Source organism: Coregonus clupeaformis, chromosome 3, assembly GCF_020615455.1.
Source record: "Coregonus clupeaformis isolate EN_2021a chromosome 3, ASM2061545v1, whole genome shotgun sequence".
Taxonomy (NCBI): Eukaryota; Metazoa; Chordata; class Actinopteri; order Salmoniformes; family Salmonidae; genus Coregonus; species Coregonus clupeaformis.
The window spans coordinates 43,157,310-43,169,484 of record NC_059194.1 but is presented as its reverse complement, the minus strand read 5'-3'; the positions used below and the strand labels follow the sequence as shown (position 1 = coordinate 43,169,484).

Genomic DNA, 12,175 nt, shown 5'->3' with positions numbered 1-12,175 from the left:
TTCGAGTTGCCAAACGTCAGCCTCGAAACCTTAACGACTTGGAGAAGATCTGCAAAGAGGAGTGGGACAAAATCCCTCCTGAGATGTGTGCAAACCTGGTGGCCAACTACAAGAAACATCTGACCTCTGTGATTGCCAACAAGGGTTTTGCCACCAAGTACTAAGTCATGTTTTGCAGAGGGGTCAAATACTTATTTCCCTCATTAAAATGCAAATCAATTTATAACATTTTTGACATGCGTTTTTCTGGATTTTTTTGTTGTTATTCTGTCTCTCACTGTTCAAATAAACCTAGCATTAAAATTATAGACTGATCATGTCTTTGTCAGTGGGCAAACGTACAAAATCAGCAGGGGATCAAATACTTTTTTCCCTCACTGTACATTAATACTAGAATGTTGCATATAGTGTGTTAAAAGTCAACTAATCCACTGGCTATAGATTACACACACATACACACACACACACACACACACACACAAACACACACCTATGTATTTTTGGGGACCAACAATTGCTTCCCATTCAAAATCCTATTTTCCCTAACCCTGGCCCTAATTCTAACCCTAAACCTAAACCCACAGCCTAAAATGGCCTATTTACAAGTGAGGACTGGCAAAATGTCCTCACTTCTCAGAATTTTAGTTGGTTTATTATTCTTGTGAGGACTTTTGGTACTCACAAGTATAGTAAAACGTGTCCACACACACACACAAACACACACACAGTGCAATCAGATAGTCATCCAGACGCTCCCATGAGCTTTTTGCTGACAGGATGAGTCAGCAAGTGACATGTCCAGCGCCTCTCTGTGCTGCAGCCAGCGGTGTAGCTCCTCTCTCAGAGTCCCGGGACCTCTTCCGGCTAAAGCCATTGGGAATAGGTTAGGTAGGAATAAATGTTCCAATGAAACATGTCACCCATGGCTATTAGCATATTAGCATACCTAGCATACAGTCACAGTGTCAGTCTGGTCATCCTCCAGTAGTCCTGCTATGCAGAGGTAAGGCATGGCGATGGGGTGGAGGTGGGGGTGTGTCTGGTTGGGGAGGGGGAGGTCTGAGTAAGAGGGGGTAGGCGGAACACCCGTCTGCAGGATGAACTGCTGCAGGTTACACTGCCTCAGCTCCTTGTTCAGCTCCTCCAGCTCCTGACAACTCTCCTGGAGGGAAAGGACAAGATGTCATGTTATTTCAGTGTCAAACATAGACCATTTCATGTAAACTTTATTGTAAAAGGGGCAGTGCAGTTAAAAACATGATTTTCCTGATTTCTTTATATGATGTTGCCACACTATGAGGTCGAAATAACACTCTAAAATTGTGAAAATGATGATAATGTAGTAGGATCTCATCTGATACTAGTCTGGTAATGAGGGTTGTAGACACATGGGGGAATAATAAACCAAAGATTCAGGGGAGGATGAGCATCCAAAATACTGATAGGGCCAGTTTCCCAGACACAGATTAAGCCTAGTCCTGCACTAAAAAGCATGCTCAATGGAAAATGTCCATTGAAATAATGTTTTAGTCCAGGACTAGTCTTAATTTGTCTGGGAAACAGGCCCATAAGGAAGCGTAGGGAAAGGCAGCTATTCTATTATTAACACAGGAAGCCAAAGGCAAGTTTCCATCTCTGGGTAGACAGCACAGGTGTATTCTACGGGTGTCCTCTCAAGCTCAATAACTCTTCTTCATTGCTAACCTGCTATGACAGAATACAGTTAACCCCCAGGCTGCCGAGTTATACAATGCACTCCCACTGGGTTTACAGTGTCAGATATACAGAATAATCCCCAAACAAGTTCTATAGAACCTGATACAACCATCGTCAAACAAAGGTCTATCCTAGGTTGCTTTCGCTGGGTTTAGCTCTTGTGAGACGTTTAGCAGTGAGTTTGACTTTGTCAGTTATTCTGTGGCATTGAACACAATGAAGGGTTTATAGTCTGAACGCTGCACTCTTAGAAAAATAGGTGCTATCTAGAACCTAAAAGGGTTCCATAGGAGAACCCTTTGAAGAACTATGTTTGGTTCCAGGTAGAACCCTATTGGGTTCCATATAGAACCCTTGCCCAAGAGGGTTCTACATGTAAACCGAAATAGTTCTACCTGGAACCAAAAATGGTTCTACCTGGAACCAAAAAGGGTTCTCCTATGGGGACAGCCACAGTACCCTTTTGGAACCCTTTTTTCTAAGAGTGTAGGATGAAAATCTGTATTTCAGTGGGGCGAGATTACAAAAAATGCATGTACATGGCATTATGGCATTTGTATGGAGTGAAAGATAGACCAGTTGGGTATTGTATATCCTATTCATTGTGAGAGCATCAGTACACTCTTAGAAAATAAGGTGCTATTTAGAATCTAAAAGGGTTATTCGGCTGTCCCCATAGGAGAACCCTTTGAAGAACCCTGTTTGGTTCCAGGTAGAACCCTTTTAGTTCCAAGTAGAACCCTTTTGGGTCCCATGTAGAACCCTTTGGGTTTTACATTAAACCCAAAAGGGTATTACCTGGAACCAAAAAAGGGTTTTACCTGGAACCAAAAAATGGGTCTCCTATGGGGACAGCTGAAGTACCCTTTTGGAACCCTTTTTTATAAGAGTGTAGGCTAGTAATCTTTGATCTAACACAATTGGACAGGTTAGACTTTCCACGTAAGAGGGATTTATTGGCGAGACAAGGGAAATGGTTCAATTCCCATTGGGATCTTTATTGAGCTGTAACATAAGGCATCCATAGTAGGAACTATGAAGTAGTCAGATCTCAGGAAAAACTTAGTAAGTTGTTATGTATTAAACTGTACCTGCAACTGTAATTCTGCAGCCTGCAATGCTTTCTCCGTCTCTGTCAATGACATGTCCAGCTCCACCCCCTGCTGAAGCCGATTGTGTAGCTCCTCCCTCAGTGGTCCCAGGGCCTCCTCTGGCTGCGGGGTGCCTGGACGAGAGTTCCGTCTGTGGGATTCGACCCGAAAGTCCTGCCCCAGCCTGGATGAATGGGTCTGGAGGTCCTTGAGCCGGAAGCTGTATTCATCCATAGAGGCGTAGAGTTGGGGCAGACGTCCGTGCATATCTGTACGGCCAATACAACTCGGATTTAGTTCCTGGATGGTCCTACTGTATATGAGTGTAGGCCTACATATTCCTACATTACACACGGTATTGCTGCATAAGTTACTTGTGTAGGAGATGTGTAACATATACTGATATCCTAGGATATGCCTTCTAAATTGCCCCTGAGGGGATTGATAGTTGTATTGAAGTGACTTGAATTGAATGGACTACATACCCTGCTCCTTGTCCTTCTCTTGCTGCATCTGCTCCTCCCAGTACTCCCCATGCATCAGCTCTGCCTCATTCTGCCTCAGCCTTGTCTCCAGCACATCCAGCTCCTCCACTAGGCCCGGAGTCAGGCCTGGGACAGGAGTTACAGGCCTCCCCAACTCCCACACCTCTGCATCCCTTTCCAAAGCCACCAGCTGGGCCTCCAGGTCCTGTAGCATCTCCTGCTGCTGCAGCACCTGCCTGAAGACCACCTCCTTGGACGCGTCGGACAAGGAGAGCGAGGGAGGGGAGGCGGTTGGGGAAGGGGAGACCAGGGACAGAACAGGCGAGGCCCTGGGCTCTGGTGAGGCTCTTGGACTAGGTGACCAGGCCTTGTTAGCTTTAGTCCTTCTGGGGATTGTAGAAGGACCAAGGTTGAAGGTGAGGGCCTTCTTCGGCTCTCGGCATCTGTGGGGCACGGGTGTAGGGTGCCTGGGCAAAGGATGGACCCTATCCAGGGTGGGTCTGTTAGGTCCGTCAGTGCTGGAGGGGCCCGTACGACGCAAGATGAACTGGACCTCGTTGGCCAGCTGACCCAGATAGGACAGAGACTCTAAGGGACAGTCATCAGCCACAAGCTGCATCTCTGTGCCTCGTAGCTTCTTGATGAGAACATAGCGACCCGTCTGACCTGTGGAAAAAACACACCAAGGCAGGAGTGAGATTGGAGGGAATAAGCTGATAAACTGTGCTCAAAAGCTTTGAAATGAATGAACAACAAAGGAAATTACTGACCAATAGCCTGTGCGAGGGCGATGACCACATCCTGACAGGAAGTCTCCAGCGATAGGCCGCACACCACCCTGACCACGCCCTCCACCCACACCTTCAGCTCCATCTTGGCCTGTCAATCAAACTCAGAGGAACTTGGCCACCACAGCATCCACCTGTGAGAGAGGAGGGGAAGACGTCAATATACTGGGTTCAAATAATAAACTATTTCACAGTACCAAATCAACCTATAACCCCTACTCCTAGGCGCAAATATGTCAATGGAGGAATTTAGTTCGTTCCTGTATTTCCTTAACTGGAGCTGAAGATTTCAACAGGAAACCTCACACTCTTCTCTCATGGAAAAAATGTGACCATCCAACTCTGCAATCCTACACCTACAGTCCTGTACCTGTCATCTGTGTTGACGCCTGACCAGAGAAGGCAGAACCGACCAGAGAGTGAGGCGAGGGCAGGAGGAGGTGTATTGGGTTAGATTCTCATGGTGTCAATATCCCGGTATGAGCAAAAACCATTTAAATGCGGATCTGCACCTAAGAATTTGACAGGAAATAATGGCTTCCTACGCTGTAAACCTAGAGACAAAGCGTAATACCTATGTGGAAGAACTGGAGGATGAGATAGGAAGAAGAGGAAGAGGAGGACACAAACACCAAGGCAGCCTAAGAATGTTGCTCCTCAAATGGCCAACACATCTCCATCACGATTGACAACTCCACAGTGTCCCCCTTCCCAGAGTGCAAAGAACCTTGGTGTGAGCCTGTACAACACCCTGTTGTTCTCTGCAAACATCAAAGCAGTGACTCGCTCCTGCAGGTTCATGCTCTACAACTACTGTAGAATACAACCCTACCTCACACAGGAAGCGGCACAGGTCCTAAGGCACTTGTCATCTCCCATCTGGACAACTGCAACTCGCTGTTGGAATGGCTCCCTGCTTGTGCCATCAAACCCCTGCAACTTATCCAAAATGCTGCAGCCCGATTGGTGTTCAACCTTCCCAAGTTCTCCCATGTTGCCCCGCTCCTCCGCACACTCCACTGGCTTCCTGTCGAAGCTTGCATCCACTACAAGACCATGGTACTTGCCTACGGAACAGCAAGAGGAACTGCCCCTCCCTATCTTCAGGCTATGCTCACACCCTACACCCCAACCCGAGTACTCTGTTCTGCCACCTCTGGTCTCTTGGCCCTCCCACCCCTACGGGAGGGCAGTTTCCGCTAAGTCCAGTCAAAGGTTTTCTCTCTCCTGGCACCCCAATGGTGGAACCAGCTTTCCCCTGAAGCTAGGACAGCAGAGTCCCTGTCCATCTTCTAAAAACATCTGAAACCCTACCTCTTCAAAGAGTATCTTAAATAATCCCCCCCAGCACCCCTTCCTCCCCCCCAACCCCCCACCCCTTTTACTAGCTCTGATGATGATGATAGCTGCTTTATTGAGGAAAAATGTACTTACAATGACGGAGATACAGTGGGGAGAACAAGTATTTGATACACTGCCGATTTTGCAGGTTTTCCTACTTACAAAGCATGTAGAGGTCTGTAATTTTGTATCATAGGTACACTTCAACTGTGAGAGACGGAATCTAAAACAAAATAGCAGAAAATCACATTGTATGATTTTTAAGTAATTAATTTGCATTTTATTGCATGACATAAGTATTTGATCACCTACCAACTAGTAAGAATTCCGGCTCTCACAGACCTGTTAGTTTTTCTTTAAGAAGCCCTCCTGTTCTCCACTCATTACCTGTATTAACTGCACCTGTTTGAACTCGTTACCTGTATAAAAGACACCTGTCCACACACTCAATCAAACAGACTCCAACCTCTCCACAATGGCCAAGACCAGAGAGCTGTGTAAAGACATCAGGGATAAAATTGTAGACCTGCACAAGGCTGGGATAGGCTACAGGACAATAGGCAAGCAGCTTGGTGAGAAGGCAACAACTGTTGGCGCAATTATTAGAAAATGGAAGAAGTTCAAGATGACGGTCAAACACCCTCGGTCTGGGGCTCCATGCAAGATCTCACCTCGTGGGGCATCAATGATCATGAGGAAGGTGAGGGATCAGCCCAGAACTAGACGGCAGGACCTGGTCAATGACCTGAAGAGAGCTGGGACCACAGTCTCAAAGAAACCCATTAGTAACACACTACGCCGTCACGGATTAAAATCCTGCAGCGCTCGCAAGGTCCCCCTGCTCAAGCCAGCGCATGTCCAGGCCCGTCTGAAGTTTGCCAATGACCATGTGGATGATCCAGAGGAGGAATGGGAGAAGGTCATGTGGTCTGATGAGACAAAAATAGAGCTTTTTGGTCTAAACTCCACTCGCCGTGTTTGGAGGAAGAAGAAGGATGAGTACAACCCCAAGAACACCATCCCAACCGTGAAGCATGGAAGTGGAAACATCATTCTTTGGGGATGCTTTTCTGCAAAGGACAGGACGACTGCACCATATTGAGGGGAGGATGGATGGGGCCATGTATCGCAAGATCTTGGCCAACAACCTCCTTCCCTCAGTAAGAGCATTGAAGATGGGTCGTGGCTGGGTCTTCCAGCATGAAAACGACCCGAAACACACAGCCAGGGCAACTAAGGAGTGGCTCCGTAAGAAGCATCTCAAGGTCCTGGAGTGGCCTAGCCAGTCTCCAGACCTGAACCCAATAGAACATCTTTGGAGGGAGCTGAAAGTCCGTATTGCCCAGCGACAGCCCCGAAACCTGAAGGATCTGGAGAAGGTCTGTATGGAGGAGTGGGCCAAAATCCCTGCTGCAGTGTGTGCAAACCTGGTCAAGACCTACAGGAAACGTATGATCTCTGTAATTGCAAACAAAGGTTTCTGTACCAAATATTAAGTTCTGCTTTTCTGATGTATCAAATACTTATGTCATGCAATAAAATGCAAATTAATTACTTAAAAATCATACAATGTGATTTTCTGGATTTTTGTTTTAGATTCCATCTCTCACAGTTGAAGTGTACCTATGATAAAAATTACAGACCTCTACATGCTTTGTAAGTAGGAAAACCTGCAAAATCGGCAGTGTATCAAATACTTGTTCTCCCCACTGTATGTGGTTGTCCCACCTAGCTATCTTAAGATGAATGCACTAACTCTAAGTCGCTCTGGATAAGAGTGTCTGCTAAATGACTAAAATGTAAATGTAAACAACCCCCTGGGTGTTTTTAATTTGAAAAACTTTCATTTCATAAACCCCAAGTACCCTGTTCACATTTCTTTCACAAATCTGACCACGACTGGGATTAGTACTACAAATTATATTAATACATTTGATTGATATAGTACTTCTCTAGGACCCAAAGACGCTTTACAATAGTAGTGAAAACAATATGATGCTATTGCTTAACCTTCACCTGCACAGTCATTTAAGATATGTGAAAGGAAGTGAACTAGAGCAGAAGGGAGGGAACAACTGTCTGGAATGAAATACAGCCCTCGTATCCCCCTTCTCTCCCCAACATGCCCTACTTTCCTCTCCCTTGAACTCTGTTGCTCTACATTCTATCTCTCTCCGAAACACTGAGGGGGAGACGTTTGATGAAGATTTACATCGTTGAGGAGAGAGAAAGAGAGAGATAAACAGAAGCAGGAGAGACCGCTTTGGACATCTCCTTTCCCTATTAAAGACATTCCTAACATGTTTGTGGCCCAAAGCACTGGTTTTATACACATGTTGGCACAGATTAATACAGCATAAAAATTGTGTTTCATTGTGGGAAAAACAAAAATGACCAATAGTTTTCATTTCATATTATATATGACTATGGCAGGGTTTCCCAAACTCGGTCCTGGGGACCCCAAGGGGTGCACGTTTTGGTTTTTGCACTAGCACTACACAGCTGATTCAAAGCTTGATGATGAGCTCATTATTTGAATCAGCTGTGTAGTGCTAGGGCAAAAACCAAAATGTGCACGCCTTGGGGTCCTCATGACCCAGTTTGGGAAACGCAGGACAATGGCCAGTGATGGTGTCTTGTGAAAGACCCCCAGCTGGTCTAGAGGTAGCTCACTTGATTCAACTTGTCAGTTAACACAATAATAACACCTATGAAATTTTAACAATAAAATATGGCTGTGGTTCTTCAAACGGATCTACAAAGAACCTTTGCGATTGAGGACGGTTCTTTGTAGAACCATTCTCCATAAAGGTTCTATAAAGAACCAGAAAGGGTTGTAACCATAGCAGAACTCTTTTTTGGTGCTATGTAGAACCTTTTTGAATGGTTCTTTATAGAACCTTAGGAAATTGTTATTTATAGCGCCTTTCAGGTGCCCCTTTCAAAAAAAGGTTCTATATAGCACCAAAAAGGGTTCCGCTATGGTTACAAGCCAAATAACCCCTATCTGGTACTATTTAGAACCATTTCTTTTTAGAATAGTCGTCTTTACGACTTTAAATGTGCCAAAATGTCTCTGGGACATTTAAACATGTCCAATATTCTTGTATATGCACTGTCTATGAGGTTGTTTAAGTTAGAGATGCATCTCTTCAGGTAATAATTTAGCATAGCTGAGTCTTTTGCCTTACGACAAGTCAGTTGTAGTTAGCCCAGATCTCTGACAGACAGTGACAGTGACAGAGTGCAGGGTAAATGCAGGATGTAGGTAGGATTTGCTACTCTCTCTCACAGGCATAAGGTTACAATGCCTGCTTTCTTTGAAAGGTGATACCACAGAGACACCGCTACCACCACCACTACAGAAACACACACACATGCACACATACATTGTTTAGTTTTTTTTTCTATATTTTACACACACATTGTTTGAAAAGGGAGGATAGCTCATTCTTCAGAGTCCCTCTTGGAATTGAGAGAGAGAGAGAGAGAGAGAGAGAGAGAGAGAGAGAGAGAGAGAGAGAGAGAGAGAGAGAGAGAGAGAGAGAGAGAGAGAGAGAGAGAGAGAGATGCAGGTATGCAGAGTTTCAGGTGTTTCCAGCCCCTCCTAACACCAGCTTCAGTAGAAATCTCCCCTATAGTGAGTTGTCCATTTCCGAGGCGGAACTGAAGACCTGCTGATAGGTTAGCTAAGTGGAGGAATGGAATGTACCAATGATAGACTGACATTCCTTAGGGCACCTCCCCTCCTACACATAATGTACCTCCACACCACACTGTCTGTTTACAAACACATCTCAGGGAGGAGAGTATATGCAGTTCACTCTAGTTTAAACAGAGGTGGTTTGATTTGACTATTACCTGAGATAAAGTTCAGGGTGATTGTTACAAGACATATTCATGTTTGTTTGGCTATTTGTATGTAAAGATGTAAAGTTTAAATTTGAGAGTGCAAATGTTATCAGATGCCAAAAAATGTAAAATAATCTAGATTGTATACCTGCACACCAAATGAAATAGATGTGACTCTGAAATGAAAAATGGGAGAAGACTAGTGCTCTCCCACTAATTGAGTGATGTTGCAGAGGTAGTTGTAGTAAGCTATTTTTTTATTATTATTCTTTAATTATTCAGGGGAAACCCATTGAGACCATGGTCTCATTCCCAAGGGTGCCCTGATCACAACAATACAACAACCGATACAATGTAAAACAAAACCTCAGAGTAACCTCGAGTTAACCAACCCGTGAACGGATTTGGTAACTCATGTTTTTATACCTCAACAACAAAGTTAGGTAAGTTGGAAACTTGTGTAGTAGACAAAAAGGGAATAGTGAAGTGATCTACGGGTCTTTAATGAGGACCAGCCAACCTTTTGATACAGGATGCAGTGATGAGTATTAGAACTGTCACCTGTGATAAAGGAAAGGGCGCTATGGTAGACGGCATCCAAAGGTTTAAGAGTAGTGGCTGTTGCATTCTGGTAAATGGAGTCACCATAGTCAAGAACTGGCAGGAAGGTTGACTATACAATCTGCTTCCTACTGTTTAGGGAGAGGCAAGATCTATTTCTAAAAAAAGAAGCCCACTTTAAATCAGTATTTTTTTTAAACGTTAAATCCTTGTCAATCCAAAAGCCCAGATATTTATAGCCGAGAACCCGATCGATGGGAGAGCCAGTCAATTAATAAGTATGTAGTCCATCTGAAACATTTTTGTTGAGAATGAAAGAACAACATATATTTAGTCTTGCCCACAATAAGGCTCCACTAAGGCAGTTATTTATCTTATAACTTGTCCTTGTGGTAAAAATGATGTGGGTAAAACGAAGAGCGAATTAAAAGTACGAATCTCGGAGCATCGTAGCACCATTAGGTGCAAAAACTCGACGTACCAAGTTGCAGCCCACTTTTTGGAAGCGAACCACTCGATTTCGACCCTTCGTTATATCGGTATTGAACACGTCACCCTCCCTAGGAGAGTGGGTGACGTCGATAATTTATTGTTAAAACGAGAGGATGCCTGGATCTTTAGTTTAAAGACCCTTGTTCCCTTCGGTCTCAACGTAGACTTTGATCTGAAGCCATTCTTGTGATTATTGTGATTTTGCTATTCATTGTAAACGTTTGTAGGCCTATGTAGCCAAATTATATCTATGATCATATGCTATCCATTTATGTGTTTTATATGTTCTATTTATATTTGTAAATTAACCAATGATATCAAGCCATCCGGCCATGATACTTTGGCACTATATAAACTAGTGACCCGCAGTGTTTGTCATTATACCCTGATGAAGACAGCTTGTCTATCGAAATATTGGTTCTTAGATTATTAAATGATTGCATCTGAGGTCTTAGAGTGTGCAGCTCTCCTTTTCTTTTTCAAGTGCAGCTCTGACAACGCCTGGTCTGCAGGTGGGGCTATGGCATACATAACAGTATCGTCTGCAAACAGATTAATATTACAAGTTTTAACAGATAGACCAATATAGACCAATATTATTTATATGCATCATAGCTTATCTTCCCAGACAAAGAAAACTGAGTTATAACCATAGACTGACAACAACCTGAGGCAGAATCACACACCCCCTTTAACACACACATGAACAGTGATTTGCCATCATAAAAATAAGAAAACTGTTTGCAAACAATACAGTAGCTTATTAATTTAATTACACCCATGTGATACAGCAGCTAACGTATGTAGGTTAGATGTTTCTAAATGCCACTTTCTGTGATTTAAAAACATTTTCCAATATTGGCCCAACTCTTTGAAATAGACAATGTTTTGGTACGGCAGTCACCAATTGAAAGCAGGATTTGGGGTCAATTTCAACTCAGTCAAATAAGGAAACTAACACAACTGTAATTTGTGAAATGTTGTCATTATTTATATTATTTCCAATAAAATATTCTAATGTATTCCCAGGTCTGGGTTTAATAGAGTTGACTCCAACCCTTGTTGAGAAATCAAAATTGCTCTTGTGAAAGTCTTACCTGTCTCCACTCAATTTTAGCCAGCAGCAAAAGCTCCTACACTCTGATTTACGCCAGACAGAAGGAAGACAAACCTGTTATTACAACAGAGTTTGAGGTTTACTCTTCCTTTACCTGTTGGTTTAGGTTTCCTTTTAGTTGGTTGCCTGACTCTTCACTTCGATAAGTCCAAGTGGAAAGGATTTCCGAGCATACAAAAAGTCAAAAAGCTGTACGTTGAAATATGTAATGAGTAGTTGTAGTCCATATCGAGGAGAGCGCAAGAGAATGAAATGGTGCTCTGGAATGCAGCCCTCCCAGGCACACTGTCTGACTGACACTGGAGCTAGACTGGTTCTCTCTCTCTCTCTCTCTCTCTCTCTCTCTCTCTCTCTCTCTCTCTCTCTCTCTCTCTCTCTCTCTCTCTCTCTCTCTCTCTCTCTCTCTCTCTCTCTCTCTCTCTCTCTCTCTCTCTCTCTCTCTCTCTCTCTCTCTCTCTCTCTCTCTCTCTCTCTCTCACACAATGAACTCACTCTGTGATCTGGCCTTGCTCCTCCTTCATTGAAGGTAGTAGCAAAAGGGAGTGTTTTCATTCTGACTAACACACACACACACACACACACACATTCCAGGCTTCGTTGTTGTGTATAATACCATCCTCCAGAAACCCTGATGGTGATTAGCAACTCTCCAGGTGTCCCCCTCCCCCTAATGGGTCAGCCAACTGACCCTAAACAACGCCAGCACTCACAACAAACAGAGGCAAAGACACA

General features: G+C 44.0%; 1 protein-coding gene across 2 annotated transcripts; it reads right to left on the bottom strand.

Moving 5' to 3' along the window:
• Window positions 1-330: 330 nt before the first annotated feature.
• LOC121580112 (ras association domain-containing protein 7-like) lies at window positions 331-11,728 on the bottom strand. Of its 2 annotated transcripts, none has more exons than XR_006002971.2 (6): window positions 11,538-11,728; window positions 4,063-4,214; window positions 3,293-3,958; window positions 2,808-3,076; window positions 719-1,162; window positions 331-490 (listed from the first exon to the last, which is right to left on the bottom strand). XR_006002971.2 is itself a non-coding variant. In XM_041895165.2 (6 exons), exons 2-5 carry the CDS (start codon window positions 4,163-4,165, stop codon window positions 947-949), a joined length of 1,254 nt encoding a protein of 417 aa, XP_041751099.1. In that variant the 5' UTR covers window positions 4,166-4,214; window positions 11,538-11,728; the 3' UTR covers window positions 508-864. The 2 variants fall into 2 exon arrangements, 1 of the variants encoding a protein (XP_041751099.1); XM_041895165.2 differs by lacking the exon at window positions 331-490 and having other exon boundaries at window positions 508-864; window positions 947-1,162.
• Window positions 11,729-12,175: the final 447 nt, after the last annotated feature.